Genomic DNA, 16379 nt, shown 5'->3' with positions numbered 1-16379 from the left:
ACTTTTAACTCGCTCACATCGGAATGGAAGAGAGTTGGATCTCTGATATCAACTTGCGATCTAGCACTGAATCAATGAACAGACGTTGGTCAACGACCCACTCCTGTCTGACTGCGAGATCTATTTGACATAGTGTAGAATGCAGGAGATCTACTGAACTATTTGCAGTTAGCAACGTTCATCTTGCCGCAATCGTGTGAGTTTTTACTATACATATTCTTTTAGGCATTAATGCGGCTAGTCTAAAAATCTTGTCGAATGCAAGTCCTCAAAATTTTATGGAGGAAAGTGAGGTGTTAGCATTCAGACACTTTCTCCGCCATTGCCCAGCCTCTGCAAGAACCAAGAGACATATCCGAAACTGTCTTTAGCAGACTCAACAAATTTGCAATAGGCTTAAGATCCATTATATAGCGAAACGTTTTGTGTTGAATGAAAAGCGTTGGCCGGTTACATTTTCAGATGTAGTTACGCATATAGTTGATATAAGAGCTACATCTGTGATGGGTATTATAACTTCAAGCAGCAGCCAAAGCTAGCGATTTTTTTGTTTTTCAAACCATCAAAGTATCGTATATGTCTCAGCCGTTGCTTCTTCTTATTATTATGAGTTTTTGAAGTTAGTTGACGATCTTGAACGAGCTAACAAAATAAACCTTTCCAAACTAAATAATGCCGATCCGGTATGATACTTAGAACTTAGAAATAAAAGTGGTCATGAAGACCCGCATGAATTGACGAATGACTTTGAGCCGATCACAAATTTGTTGTTGGGGCTAATGTTAGTTTCGGCTATATCTCCTGCTTCGCCGAAGGTATGCAGCGGGAAATATAACTATTATTTAGTGATTTAAAATTCTTTCTGTTGATGCCGAAATTTTCTGGGGACTCACACAACCGCCTGTCTTCCATAGACACTTAGATAACTTATACAAGGTTCCAGAATTAAACGAATTTTTCTCTTTCTTATGAGTTAAAAAGATCTACTTAGATCTATAAGTATAGTAGTTCGTTGGAGCTTCTCAACCGGTACAAAATCGTACCATATTAAATAAATACATGCGCAATTAGGAAACTTCAATGAATATTTTTATTTAATTTTATTCTTTTGTTTCATATATGTAGGTATGTATACTTCCAATTACATTTTCAGCGCTATCAATTAAAATTTAATTTTCTGAAATTTAGTTTTCAATTGCATTTTGCAGATTTACAATTTTAACGTCTTCTGCGTATTTATATTTGTATTTTTGTGTTTGTTTTTGTATTTTTTTATTTTTTTCTTTTCTTGAGATGAACTACATAGAATATTACAGTTATAGCGGCAACACTTACAGTTACTTATTACTTCAACAACTTATTGCACTTTTCCATTTTCTTTTCTAACTTCCTTCTTCTTTATGCTTTATGATATACATTCTAGTTTCATTTAAATATAACAGTAAATATAATTATTTAGTTTATTTATATATTTATGAATTTTTGTTATTTTTTGTTTCATTATTTAACAGCTAATTTTTACATTATCCAATTTGTTAAGTGTACAGGTGACCTAATATGCTGAATGAAAATTCAAGTGGCGTCCCAAGCGACAATGGGTGCTAAAAAACTTGAATGTGTTTTTTTAAATCCTAAAACAAACTTAGAAATAATTTTCGAGTTTGATCACTTATTTTTTACTTAAATTTCAATTTAGGGTTAATTTTAAAATTTAAAATTATGTAATTTTAATGCTTTGGAAATATAAAAATAAATAATAATTTACGTTTAAAATGTTGCAATAATACTGGAAAAATTCTAAAATTTTTTTTGTTAAAACGGAAAATGACCAATTTAAAGTGTTTTGCATAATTTTAAGGAATTTAAGTACTTCTCCGAAGTGCAGTTTATTTTAGCGTGGTATGCATGCACACCGATAGCATAACTGTTATACAGGCCTTGAACTCGCTGACTGTAAGTGCCTGTCCACAGGGCAATCATCGGAAATTTTAAAACCGATGAGCTTGCAAGAAAAGGCACTCATACCCAAACTCGATCTGAATGGGAACGAGCAGGGGTTCCCCTGTCTTTGTGCATTCGGGCGCTGGATCTGTGAGCTTCCGTGTGGGGTTGCGAAAGTCTTCTGGAGCGTAAAAGGTCCATTGAACTGCTAATGCTTAGCAAGGCTCACATCGCCGCATTTATAGGCGGAACACTGTCCCATTGACACTCACGTGGTAAGGCTGAAGATTTTAGAGAACGCAACTTGTCAAAGTTGCATCGAGCAACATAAGGTGGAAATATCTACATATTTTCTCCTCCAATGGCCAGTTTACCTTACCTAGAAGTTCTGGCCATCTCAATAGTCAAGCGTCTCTAGCTCACGAGATATCAGCCTATTTACCTATTTTTTATTTGAAATAATTAATTAATTTTTTCTTGTTTTAGTTGTATTGGTTTTTGCTTAAAATTTTAATTTTGGTATTTTTTATTTTAATATTTTTTTGTAATAATTTCAATGTAAATTTCCGGTTAATTTATCATAAAAGTTATAGTACTATTTTTATTACCCTGTTTCTATTCTTTATTATACTTATTGCTATTATATGGTAGCGAAATATGGGCCGAAACATTAATTGGTGAATTTGGTGAGCCGGTGTCAAAATTGGACTATCCGCCCATATTTAGGTGAAATTACATATCTCCGAACCTACTAGACCAATTTCAACCAAATTTAGTATATAGGATTATTTTGACATTGCCATGTTATAATATAAAAATCGGTATACAACCACGCCTACTTGCCATATAAAACAACTTTAAATTCCATATCTTTTTTACTTTCCACTATACAAATCAAGCACTAATTTATATATATTTAGACATAAAATTTTGCATAAAGTGTGCCTTTAAAATATGCCATCTCAATTCTAAAAGTTGTGAAAATCGGATTTTACCTATGCAAGCGCCCAGATACCGAAAATGGGGACCACGGAGCCTATGGCTATCTTTTTAATGAAAATTTCGATCAATGTGTGAGATATATATTTGAAATTAGGAGAGAATCCTTTCCTGATAATAGTACAAGTATAATATATCTGTATGCCAAAAATGGGTTGAATCTGCTCAATATTTCCCTTAGTCCCCACACTTATACTTAATGGAAAGATTTGCAAACTTTCGGTTGATTTTATTTCCCATATAATAAATATATCGCTCAATACGTGAATTATCTTAATTAAATTGAGTTTGAGTGTTTTTCTCCTAACGATGCATCTCTTTGACTAAAGTGAATAAAATTGGGTGAAAACTTGCACTAGCCCCCCTATAACTAATATCTGGATTTTCAAACATCCAGTTGACTTTACTCATTGTATATAATAATATATTGTTGAGGGTATATGAGGTACCTTAATGAAACTCAGATATCATCTGTTTCAGTAAATAATATGTAGTAATGTCAAAAATAGATAAAACTCGCGTCAATACTACACATATTTTCTATATAACTAATAAAAGATTTTCAAAATTCCGGTTGCCTAATATTGGATATAAATTAGTTTAATGCCGAAAATATGTCAAATTATATTGTACTGCATACATAATATAATAAATTAGTTTAGCGATGAACATGAATGGAGGTTGGTCTAGACCTTGGTCTTCTGGTTGACGTTTTGCACATCAATTAAATATAATAAATTTGACCTGTTCGGTTAAGTTTATGTCAGATATATTTCATTTGAGGAATAATTTTAATATAATTTTCGCTGACGGGAAGTAAAATATATTTATAAAACTAAGTGAGCCTTTGACCTATAATAAATTTATAAGTTAATAAGAAACCGAATTTTATTGTAAACCATTCACAATTTCGTCGTGTAATGAATGTTGAATTCTTTCACCGGCTTTGATCAAGTTGCAAGTTGCAAGAGTATGAAATGTTCGATTACACTCAAACTTTGTACTGCCTTACTTCTTTTAATTAGGTTTTTAACCGTTATTTGTTGTTATTATAATTGTGATTTCGGATGATTTGTTTGTAATTTAATTAATGTTTAACATTTATTTGAATTGAATTTTGCTGAAAATATTTCAACAGCTTGTTATTATGTTAAATTGTGGAATTTATGAAATATATTTTTCTTTCATTAAATTTGTCTTTAATAAACAAAAATGATAACTTTTTATCGCTATTAAAAATTTTTTTTTTGGCAAAATTATGCAAAACACTTTATATAGTCATACAGAAAATTATTATTCTACAACATTTTTCATTGCACAGTGTAACATTTCGAAGCTGCTAGTAATCAAATTAACAAAATTTTGTTTTTAAAAGCAACAGTTTTCCTAAAACACATACTCTAATTGCGCTTATCAACATTATATACATATGCAACAGTGCCGAATATTATATATGTATAAATAATTATATACATTATATATACGCCTTAACTCTATAACTAAATTATTTACGAGTGCATTCATACTTAATTTGTTTCATTAAAGTTAAGCTAAGGCTATTTTATGCATTTAAGTCTAATAAATTTACTTAAAATTTGTTTGAGAACGTGTAAGGCCTTATGCATAATTAGGAGCAACTACATATGTACATACATATATTCATATATCAACCCGTTATAACGCGTTATTTTCCACTTTCGAACTGTTTCAGCAGTCATTAATTTTGGCTCGCGACCCACACTTATACCTAATAAAATTCATTTTCTAAAGTTTCGTTTCTAACAGTTTACTTACAGTTGTTTTTTGGATATATTTTATTTTTTTGTTGTAATTTTACACAATTCCAAATTTGTTAATTTTTGTTCTAGACTTATATATATTTCTTTTTCGCATTATTTCCATTTGTTTTCTTTTTACAAATTTATTCTCTGATTATATCGTCCCTAATTCACTAATCTCAATTCTTGTAAAGCATTAATAGTATACCAAAGCGTTTATCAGTTTTACTAAAATGTTTCAATTCTCTCTTAGCATAACCTACAGACGTATCTAATTCTTGCATATTCAATACTCATCTATATCTATTGTATATGTATGTACAATCTTACAGATCTATTTTTTAATAATTTATCTAAAAGTATCTTCATTACTCAAATTATTTGGTATTTACCTACAATTATACCACATTATATACTATTGGTTCTGGTGCATACAATTTAATGTACTTAGAAGTGTCTACAGTAATCATTTAACAAAGATCTTTTTATAAAAATCTCAATTAAAATTAAAAATTGACATTATTTAATTTTATTATATTTTATTATATAATTAACTAATTGTAATCAGCATGGATATAGTGAAAGAAAGCAATAATAACGTTTAAGTAGTAAAAAAGATGAGTAATTGAGTCAATTAGCTAAGGCAATTAAGATGTCATTTAACTGGATAGCTGGGCTTCGCGGGAGCTTGATCAGCACTGAGCCATCATTGGTTCTTGCGCTGCCGTAAGATTTTTTTGACCCAAGATCGTTCAAAAGATATCCAGTGTCCACACTGTAATCTTAACGGATGCCAGCTTCAGAAGCTGTATGGAAGAAGACGAAGTGAAAACATCTCAATACTTCCTTGTTGATTGTTTCGCGTTTGAGAGATCAAGGCTTAAACATTTGGGATCTGACAATTTCAAATATCCCACCGAGCTGATGGGAATAGAAATTAAATGCCTAAGCAAATTTATATTGGCCACAGGCCGCTTTGGTGAGTTATTAGATGGGACTGCATATTATACTGAGCGAAACTACTCCAAGAGCAATCCCTGGAACCTTCCCACTTAAAACAATCGGAGTACAAAAACCAATGTATCTCAATCTATACCAACGAGTCTAAAATAGATTGCAGAGTAGATGTAAGCGTATACTCCAATAATCTTGATATCTCTCTTTCTATCCACCTATCATACTCAACCAACATCTTCCAAGCGGAAGTACTAACATAAGTATAGAGAAGGCCTGTGGAGTTCTACAACTATTGAATAACTACGGAAAGTTACAGAAAGCAGCCATATACACGGACAGCCAGGCGGCATTGTGGTCTTGTCGACGACACTGATCAATTCCAGTGTAGTCAACAACTACAAGAAGGCTTTAAGCTCACTGGCATGTCAACTCCGTTTTTTAAACGAATCCGAGGCGCAGTCAATGCCATGCTCCCTGTGAACGATAAAAAGAGAGCTTTATATGCATTTTAAACAAATAGTTCAGAGCAGATGGAATTCAATAACACGCTGCAAGATAATAAAGCATATATGACCCAAATATGACAAGCATAAAAACAAGGTCCTACTAATTAGGTATACACACTTACAGCTACTGTAATGTGGTACTGGCATATTGGAGAGCATGCGATAAAAACGGGCTTACCTTAAATGCTTTGAATACAAAATTATGCTTATGACCCTAAGAAGCATAAATTTGTGCATGACCAATTTTGTTTCCCTACCTTAATAATTCCTGTTTACAAGTCAGCAAAAGGACGGCCTGTAATCATAAAAATCAATTCATTTGTGATTAAACTATATGATCCCAAAGAATCCGAAATCGACAATAGGCTTAGTTCACTACATTGTCTAATAAATATTTAATGTATTTTCGAAAATGTATTTTAGAAAAGTAAAAGCGAACTTAAAGTGCCAAAAAATAATGAAACTGAAAGGTAATCTTAGTTGCTACCGATATTATTATAAATACAGTTATATCGGATAAATGTATTGTTTTCTACTTACATTCTAGTAAATTACAATTACAGTTTGTTTTGTGCTTTGGCTATTATTATTTCACCATTTGTTTGTACAGTTTGAATTCATGGTTTTTATAATGATTTTTTTTTAACTTTATGAATTTTTATTTTTTGTATGTTTTTATATATATGGTAAACAAATTATTGTAAAAAAAATATATATTTTTTTATAAAAGAATAAAGTTTTTGAGAAAATAATCTATTGGTTCTATTTCTCATGGGCAATCGATTTTCGTTCTTTTTGGTATCTGTTAGAGCTTAGAGAGAAAAGATGTTGGATAATTAGAGAGAGAAACATATTTTTGTGTGGAATTAGGTGAGTTCTCGACGAAAATGTGTAAAGATGATTTTACTAAAGCCTCAGGAACTGCTTCGAATTTATTTATATGAGACTAAGGGCTGTTAGCTTCTTTAAGTTGACACTCTTCATAGCTTTTATAGGTGGATGAAGGTGTGTGTGCATGCGAGAAACATCAGTTATTAAACTACTGTTTAATTTTAGAAATATAGGTGACAATAGTTGGTCTCCTATTAGCCTATCATTATTAGTCGGCCTCATTAAAAATTTCCACTTTAGCTTTCAGCAGTTCCAAATACTTGAGGGATCACATACTATAGTTTACGTAATTAAAAATACAATTCTTAGTTATGTGCTATACCACATTTACCAAATTTTTTGATAATGAACTGAGAGAAATTAGACTAAGTTTTTGCTGTGTTTAACGAGTTACTGCCTTGTTGTGTTGCAGGCTAAATAAAATATAGACTGATGCAATCCCAGAATATATATTTATCTGCCCTTTTGAACAAAGTAACACAACTTGTGGACTTGAAAAGTGATTGTTTTGTATAAGAGATGTATTAAAAAGAGTTTTGAGTGAAAGTGAGAAAAATAATTTTCTGATTCCTACTCTAACCGCTTGAGAATTAGATGTTTAACCCTAATATAAGAATAACTTAATTAAAGCAAAGTCGGTACGAAATTTTGAATAAGAAAATTTCAAAAAAACAAAAACAATAAATAAATAATCACCTACAGCTCATATATATTATAATAGTTTTTCAAAAGAGAAGCAAACAATATTTTTCATAATAAATTAAACGATTTTTTTTTAAACAAAATAAACATATTTTGATTACTTAATAAATAAAAAGTATTATTAGTTATTACATATTATCTACAAACTCAAAAATATATGTATGTTTTTTAAATATTGTACATTCACAATGCATTTAATAAATATTTATAATGAAATAGCTTTAGGCTTACCCTACCGCTACAATTGAACGAGTCACATTATTTACAGCTGATCAGTCGATCACTACAAACGAAACTTAAGCTAAGTGATTATATATATTAATATATATATATATATATATTTGTGAAATCGTTGCATTTTAACGCAGTTGCATACGACGACATGACAGCTTCGGCAATATTTGCGTTTTCCCTCTTACGCTACACCTATTAATCTATACATATGTACATGATGCGTGAAACTACTTTGTTGCTAGCTCTGCTGCTATACATACGTGCTTCTATGTGTGAGTTCCCCTAACTACCCGTTTTTGTTTGCAGTCCGCTGCAGTAACGATAGCCGACATTCGTGACGTTGTGATGTCATCACGGCGTGACATTTAGACGCCTTAGCACCGCTCCGATTTCTACTTATATTATATCCATTTATTTTTCTTCGTTATCGTCGAGCGGAGTCTGCGACCCCACATAAGGTTGTATCATACAATTGTCCCTTGTAAATGTTGCGGTGATTGCATTTGTCCGGATTGTTGTGAATCCTGTTGTGGCACTTGTAGCGGTGAATTATTGTTACTCGATGTGGGTGATGCGCCCAAATCGGCAGTATTGATGGCCAATGATGAACCGCCGCCAAGTGTGGAACCACCTAGCGCCGAGGGATTAATACCACCACCGGGACCACCGGCCACAATACAGGGTACACCTAATATGGGTGTTGGTTCTTCGGGTGGTGTGACCTGATATTGAAAGTACAAAGAGTTAGGTGTGGACTATTAAGGCGGTATAAAAACACCTATATTTCTGTGAGTATTTTTTATATGTATTAGGGTGGTACTTAAACAATTAAAAAGCCGCAATTTTTCAAACTCATCTGTATTGGCGGATTTATGTATTCAGTACTGCTAATGCAAAGTATGACGCTTATTGGAAAAAGTTTAATCAACCTTTTTAAGTGCCACCCTAATGTTTACACATAATCACACTGACCTCCAGTCCTATACTGCCGTTGAGCGCAATTTTAATGGGATTCGTGTGATTCGTTGCTTGCATGAGCGTTGTAAAATGGCTAATGCCGATTTCCTCTAACGAGGACTTACGACGACCATGACTAACACCAACACTGGGTAAGCCTTGTCGCAGTGATGAGGATCGCCGTAGCAAAATATCATTCTCGATCTGCAAATGAAAGTAAGCGGAACGAAACCGATTCAAAAACGGGAAATTCACCAATATTCCAAAACAACAACAAAAATAGGGGGTGTCGTTTTTGAGTGAGCGCAAAATACAAAATCACAAAAAATCATTAACTACACAAATTGTTCAAAATTCTTCTCATTGCAAAAAAAAATTAGTATTTTGAGGTGAATTACGATTAAAAATAAAATCTAATTAAATTAAAAGTTGCAAATATATATATATATTTTTTTTCATTTATATCAATATTTTGATGCAGATACAAATGTGATGGTTTTGCGACTCCACTGGCTTCCGCATTCCTCACTAGTATCAAGCCGTCAAGCCATCAACAACCGGTAGTCTTACACATCTGTGTAATCAGACATCGGTGGCGGTGGTTGTGCTGGTGTTAGTTAGTGATACAAATGTAGCTCACAATTGGTGATCGGTGAACGGTGATGCGGTGTCGATGGTTGCAGTTGTGGTGGTGATGGTGGTTGGTGCCACACTAAGTAGTTGCTTGCGGTTATATAGTGATGTTGATGAATGGGAAAGAGGGTAGTGGTGATTTATAGTGTTAGTGGGATAGTGAGTAGTAGGGCTCTGAGATATTCACATTAATTTGTTAAATTTATTATTGACTAACTAAATTAAATTCTATAAAAATACTGTTTCAATGATTCCAATAATTTTGGGAGAAAAAAAATTTAATTTAATCTCAGAGACCCATTACGGACGTTTCGATACTTTATGGTGTTTTAGAAAGTTATTCAAGACAGTGTTACTTATACACAATTAGTGAAGTAAAGAAGGGTTAAAAAATAAATAAATAGTTTGTTTAGTCGATAAGAATAAGCATTTGCGAGTTCGTTGATCGAGCTTCTTCCTATATTTATTTTTGTTCTAAGTTTCAGTAATGTCAGACAAAATAAGTATTTTGCATACTCTTTCCCTCTTTTTGAAACGAATGGATATTTATAATAATATTTTCTAAAATCAAAATTTTTTGGAGACTTTTCAATATTCGCTGAGTCAACAGTTGGAACTATCTCATCAAATCTTTTCTAAAAAGTCTTTATCCATCCTATACAATGGTGCGAAAATTTGTCAATTCGAATGACAGCCACGCCTATTACCACATAATGGGTATTTAAGAAAAAATCCTTAGCTTTAGAATACAACAGTCGGTTGAGTATTGGACCAAACTGATTTTATTCAAGAGACTGAATAATATGTAAAGCGTAATTTCCCTGTTTTTTGAAGAAAGCCCTCAAAATCGAAATATTAGCCTTCGAATTTTGAAATTTTACCTACATACAGTAGATAACCAACTAAAAAGTTAAAAATATGGATATCATTAGCGGTTTCCTCTTCTTCAATCAAGTATAACATTTTTGTGACAAGCTTATGTGACAGATACTATGTATAAGGTTTCAAAGTCGGGCCCATATTTTTGAAATATTAAGATTTAATTTTTTTTGATGGTTTGGCCTTGATCCTATAACATCTGTCGTTTTGTAAGTATATAAGCTTGACTGAAAAATATTATATACAATTGAAATAAGAAGAAAACTTGGACAAATCTTATATTTTATATTATTTAAGAATTCATAGACTATAATGAATATGCTTCAACTTCGAAATTCAAGGAAAATATTAATATTTTGGAGACTTGGAGACTTCGAAAAATGGAGAAACTATTTTTTTTACTTCCAAATCAGTGGCTCGAAAAAAATGTTTTCTGGTCCAATACATCGAAAAAAAGTCGACTTTGCCGTACAGTGGTATGTTCAGCATAGTGGTGACACTTGGAGAAAAGGATGGCAGATTCAATCTATCTTATTTGGTATATATGCATTATCTTATCATTTTTAAAGAGGGACTTTCCATCAGGCATCTTTGGACCTTATATCGATTTTCACACCACATATTTTATATAATTTACGGGTTTTCAAGAATGGGATGCAAGGACCATTACTACATTTTGAGAAGTATGGAATAGCAATAAAATTGCCGTAGAAAAAACAGCGGTGATTGCTTAAGAACTACAGAAATAGTTCTTCAAATAAAGCAGCGATACGCTGATAATACAAATTAAAACAATAAAAAGGAGAATATCGGATAAAAGAGTGAATGCCACCACAAACAGTTGAATTTCCCAAAAACTTAGTTAGGAAGTGAGATAAGAAGACTTTTATTTCGCGAATAATTTTCCAGCAGAGGTCACTTTAACTAGTAATGGATCTTTTTCTAGGATAAGAGAGTTCTTCATTTATTACTTTACTTATATCTTAGTCTACTTAAATTATTATGAATATTGGTTTACCAGTTCTGGACCATCTCATATATCTCGAACCAGAATAAAGGGGAAAATTTAACATTTATTCCTGTATTCCTATTTTGTCACAGCTTCCGATAAATTATTGGCGAAATACAGCTCTAAAACTAATTAAGCTTTTTTCGTTTTGTAACAACCCATTTCGGAACAAATTGTAAAACCCCCCCACTATATAACGAGTATTTAACATTACATATAAATAAAAAGAATGAAACAAAATGTGAAAACATTTAATTGTTCTTGCTGTACATGGTGAGAGGAGAGGATGGTGAACAGTTAAAAGTGAAAAGTACGAAAGTTTAAGTGTTAAACGAACATAATCAAAACACAACACAAGGTACGTGATACGCGATACAAGAGATACGCAAGATCAACGATAGAGAGAACGTAACAGATAACGAAGTAGAAAATAAAAAGCAAAATAGTGTGTTTAACGCCAATGGATAAATGGATAAATAGTAGCCAACCCGCAATGAATTGCTCCGGCCGCGCTGTGTGCCAACAACCGTCGGACTGTCGGGTAGAGAAAGAGAATTGGATTTAATTTGTTGTATGGGCGGCGAGCAGCGTGGCGAACCATACCCGGCCAACGTCTGTACGCTTTGCATTTGCATTGGATTCAGGCCTGCTATGCCGGAGCCACGACGCGAACCCGCACCGGCTGCGGCACTAACGGTTGGTCCGCAGGCGGCACCCAAATTGATGTTCGAACAGAAGGATATGTTTGATTTGCGGCGTGAATTGTGACGTTCGAAGGTTTTTTGCGCTGAAAAAGGCGACGGACGCACCAAGTAGCTGTAAAAAGAAAAATTTCAAAGTTAAGTTAAGTTAAGTGATTTATATACATATGGCATGATATCTTTAGTAATGTAGTGTAACTCACATGACATCGCCCTCTTCCAACTTCAGATCACAGCTCGGATTGATTATCACATACGATAGATGATTACGCTTCTCGCTCACGTCGTCATAATCGATTGTCGGCAGGTTCAGTGACTCCATACGACTGCGTACCAGATTCGCGATCTCGGCACGTTCGATTTGTTGCGCATGATTGTTGCGCGCCTCATCGGCCAAATTGATCGAATACTGAAAAAACATAGAAGACTGCTTTACGATTAGTCGACTTAGTTCGGTTTCATCAATTAGCAACACTACGTTTGTACGATTATTAGTAGGTGTGTACTCCAGCTACGGACGTTATATATATACACATTCGGATGCAAATGCGAGACAATTAGTACTACAGAGTTTGGTAAATATATGGTATATGCAATTCTTTTTTGTTGTTTATTAAGTGAGTATCTAAGGCATCGCATTGTGAGTTGCTGTGGAGTATTCAGTAAAAATGCATAGAATTTTCTACGATATAACGCTTGAACGAGTAATATCTAGCGTTTCGGGGTTATGCAAGTAGTACGTGGCATCGCAGAGATTTCAATTTCGAGCTTTTTCTAAATAATTTTTAATTTCGAGTTGCAGAAATCGAGCAGTTATTCTATATTATATATTTTATACACATCTTTAGATATTTTGTTTATATACATAGTATATTAGCTATAAATAATCTTCTATCTAGTTGCAATTCAAAGCGTTGGAACTCATACAGAATATGTTTTATATTGTGTTATATTATTTTACAGGCATATTGTAATGTTCAAAAATTTTTGAATACCTACCTTTGAATATTAAATAATAAACTTGTTTACAGTTAAGGTAAAAGTAAGAGAGTTTTGTGTTATAATTTGATTTCTTTCAGTTTTCCTTTTTTTTGCAGTTGCATTATTTAATGTCTTCCTTTGAATCATGACAAGTTTCACTTTGGAATTGAAAAGTACAGTTCTGTTACTTACATATTATAACCTAGCTACGCTAATTGTAGTTTCCTACCATATTTACAAATTTGACCTAACTTTTTCGGCGTTTATTCCATAGAGAACCCAAGTAAAGGGTTTTTTTTTAGACGTGTATTTTTCAATGAGGCAGCAGTTACTTGATTTATACTCAGTTTGGTTTGCCATTTAATATTGCATAAATTCACTTCAGAACAACGTTTGCAAATCGTGTAAATTTATTAGAAAAAATAATGGTTCGATTTGACATAATCGTGTAAGAAAGGAAGCAGAACGACCATCAAGCGCATCGCACGTTCGGGGAATGCGTCCAAAACGGGATGGTCACCGATCCCGATTTTCATAAGAAAATTTTGTTCAGTGCCAGCGCTCACTTTTAATTGGATGGGCACGTAAATAAACAGAATTGTCACATTTGGAGTGATGATAATCCACAAATCATTATTGAGACGCCGTTAAATTCTCAAAAAGTCACTGTTTTGAGTGCTCATGGTTTGATTCTCTCTATCACTGGTCTATAGTGACTTATTCTTCCCCTCGGACAAGCGATTAAGCGGATGTATTGCTTTTGACTTTTCTAAATCTAATTTCGAAAGAATATTATATTCCTCAAAGTGGTTGGTGAGGGACATTTTCGTCAAAAATATTGCCAAAGCAACAATTATTGTGAATGTTAAATTCGTACTGTAGCTATTCTCAAAGGGATGATGTTTGATTGAAGAGCTATGGATGATTCAAGGCCAACACTCCCCCCCCCCCCCCCCCCAAAATTTCGAGGTTTAAGCTTCCCATCAATATGCACTAGTATGTTAAAATCTCTAAAAAAATTAAAGATGAAACTTAACTCAAACGAACCCAGATTTTTATCCGCCCAATGACTGTGATCTCGACAGCCTTCCTACAAATTATTTCAGGAATGTTTTCTTCAGAGTATACAAATTTAGTTCACCTAATTATTGTTTTGAACCGATTGTAGATAAATAGTTATATACCTACAAGTATATAAAAAAGATCGAGAGGACAAGACAAATTGAGCTGCGGATTGTCTGTCCGTCTGCCCGTTCGTGCCAACGATAACTTGGGTAAAGATCTAAAAAATATTGGACTATGGACACGCCTCAAAATGCCACATAACTCAAATGTTAAAAACCTTTTTGCTAAGTAGGCATGGATACCTCCAATTTTTGAAGAAGCTGAGCTTTTTGGCAAAAAAAAAATATAGGAAATATTTTGACTCGGAATTAACTACAAAATTTGAAACCACATAATTTTTTGAATTGACTAGTGGAAAAGGTTAAATAAAAATGTTTAAATATGTTTTCGTCTTTTTAAATTTTTGGTTCTTAGATTGGTCTTTAAATTGACTAAAGTTGAAAGAAACTAGGTATTTTCGTTTTTTTCCAGAAATTACTAACGATCATAGCATAAAACTGAATTTACGAAGCCGCCATATTAAAAGCATATTAAGATTAGCGATTTGGAGATTTTCCGAAAATAATATTTAATAGAAATGTTGGTAATTATAAATAAGTACGTGGAGCTAAACTTCGAACTTTTTGATCATGACGTGATTAATACTCAGTATTGCATAAATATAAGGATGAAAATGTTAGAATTTCAAGTGATAAAGTTACCCTGTTATATCTCAATTTTTGAACTGCATCAAATTTTTCGAAAGCAAGTTTCAAAATAAAAAATAAAATAAGTAAATATCAAAATAATTTCTTCTTTACGTAATAAAAATTATTGCTTACATTCTAAACACTTAAACACACACATAAACGAATAAGTACCTGCAGGCATACATCTAGGCGTTCAAGGCACTTGGCATAATGTGCAATTAACACAATTCGTGATCGTTTTTTTAATTATACGTTTTGTACTTACTGATGAACCCTTCCGTTCCGAACAGCCACCTAGACAGGTGGTCGATTTGTGTTGTGATGGATGGCTTTGATGATGATGACCAGATGCCGATGGCGGTCGGTAGGTAACGCCACGAAGGACTTCGCTGCTGTCCTTCGTCGAATCGGGTGTACCCGCTTCTTCGTCGTACTGTACCGGTACCGTTCAATTGGGCGAGTGGTCGTTTTGGGCGATTTGTAGTAGTTACACATGAGCGTGTGTTTTATTTTTTTTTTTGTGGAAATGTGGATTTTTTGTAGCAGTAATGCAAATGTTAGATACAAAATGAATTTTTTATTGAGTTTAAATTCCATTCTTTCATAAAATATTTCGTGTTGTTAATAAAAAAAATGTGTGCATTTATTATTGAAATTTAAAATATACTAATATACTTTTGTTTTTATTGTAAATATTCATACAATATATATATGCACGCACACATACATACAAAATAAAATGTACATGCACTGCGGAGTTTTGAAGGGATCTTTGTGGACTTTGGGATGGTTTTGGGAAACATTGTCAAAAATAATAAGAATATATATTTTTTTTAAATTGTTATTTAGAAAAAGTAGTAAAATTACACCAAGAAATATAAAAAAGTTGGGATTTCGGAGTTCCATTTTCAACTACAGTTTTTCTTAAAAAATAAAAATTGATAAGTTTTCTTTTAAGCAAATGTAGTGGAAAAGTTGTGATACATACATATATGTATGCCAAAAAAGTTAACGCATATTATCGGTTCCAACAAGGGCTTTACACTCTTCTTGAGAACCAGAAAGCCGATATAAAATATAGCTTTGATTAATAATATAAAGTTTTTTGATGAGCACCGATATAGCGATCGGGTTGGAACCCACTCTGGATGCTATTACGGGATGGGTGCTATAGATTATACTCGATCATCTTGAGGACTTCTTTCGAGATCCGCATTGATATCTAGTTATATTTGAAATGACCACTGAAAAGTGGATAATACTATAATGTTTCGGTTGGGTCTTCTGACCAACTTAGCCCTTAATAGTCCATTTTCAAAATATTTTGGAGTTTTATAATTTCATATGGAATTTGGAGAATGGGTAACAAAGTAGCCAGGTTACTTGAAAAAGGGAAA

At 32.9% G+C, this 16379-nt stretch overlaps 1 protein-coding gene across 8 annotated transcripts in view; it reads right to left on the bottom strand.

The window, feature by feature from the left end:
- Positions 1–1067: 1067 nt before the first annotated feature.
- The window catches only part of LOC106623211 (potassium channel subfamily T member 2), a 373175-nt gene continuing 357863 nt past the window's right edge, over positions 1068–16379 (bottom strand). For 3 of the 8 annotated variants that reach the window (XM_070107990.1, XM_036363147.2, XM_070107991.1), the window contains 5 exons: positions 15248–15415; positions 12391–12596; positions 11975–12302; positions 8981–9169; positions 1068–8763 (listed from right to left, as the gene is read on the bottom strand). In XM_070107990.1, the coding sequence (XP_069964091.1) occupies positions 8473–8763; positions 8981–9169; positions 11975–12302; positions 12391–12596; positions 15248–15415 (1182 nt within the window). In that variant the 3' untranslated portion in view covers positions 1068–8472. Of the gene's footprint in view, positions 8764–8980; positions 9170–11974; positions 12303–12390; positions 12615–15247; positions 15416–16379 lie in introns of all 8 variants that reach the window. The other 5 variants (XM_070107992.1, XM_036363146.2, XM_036363156.2 and 2 more) reach the window with 5 other exon arrangements.

The sequence above is a fragment of the Bactrocera oleae genome, chromosome 4 (assembly GCF_042242935.1).
Source record: "Bactrocera oleae isolate idBacOlea1 chromosome 4, idBacOlea1, whole genome shotgun sequence".
NCBI lineage: Eukaryota > Metazoa > Arthropoda > Insecta > Diptera > Tephritidae > Bactrocera > Bactrocera oleae.
This window is presented reverse-complemented; position numbering and strand designations above follow the sequence as displayed.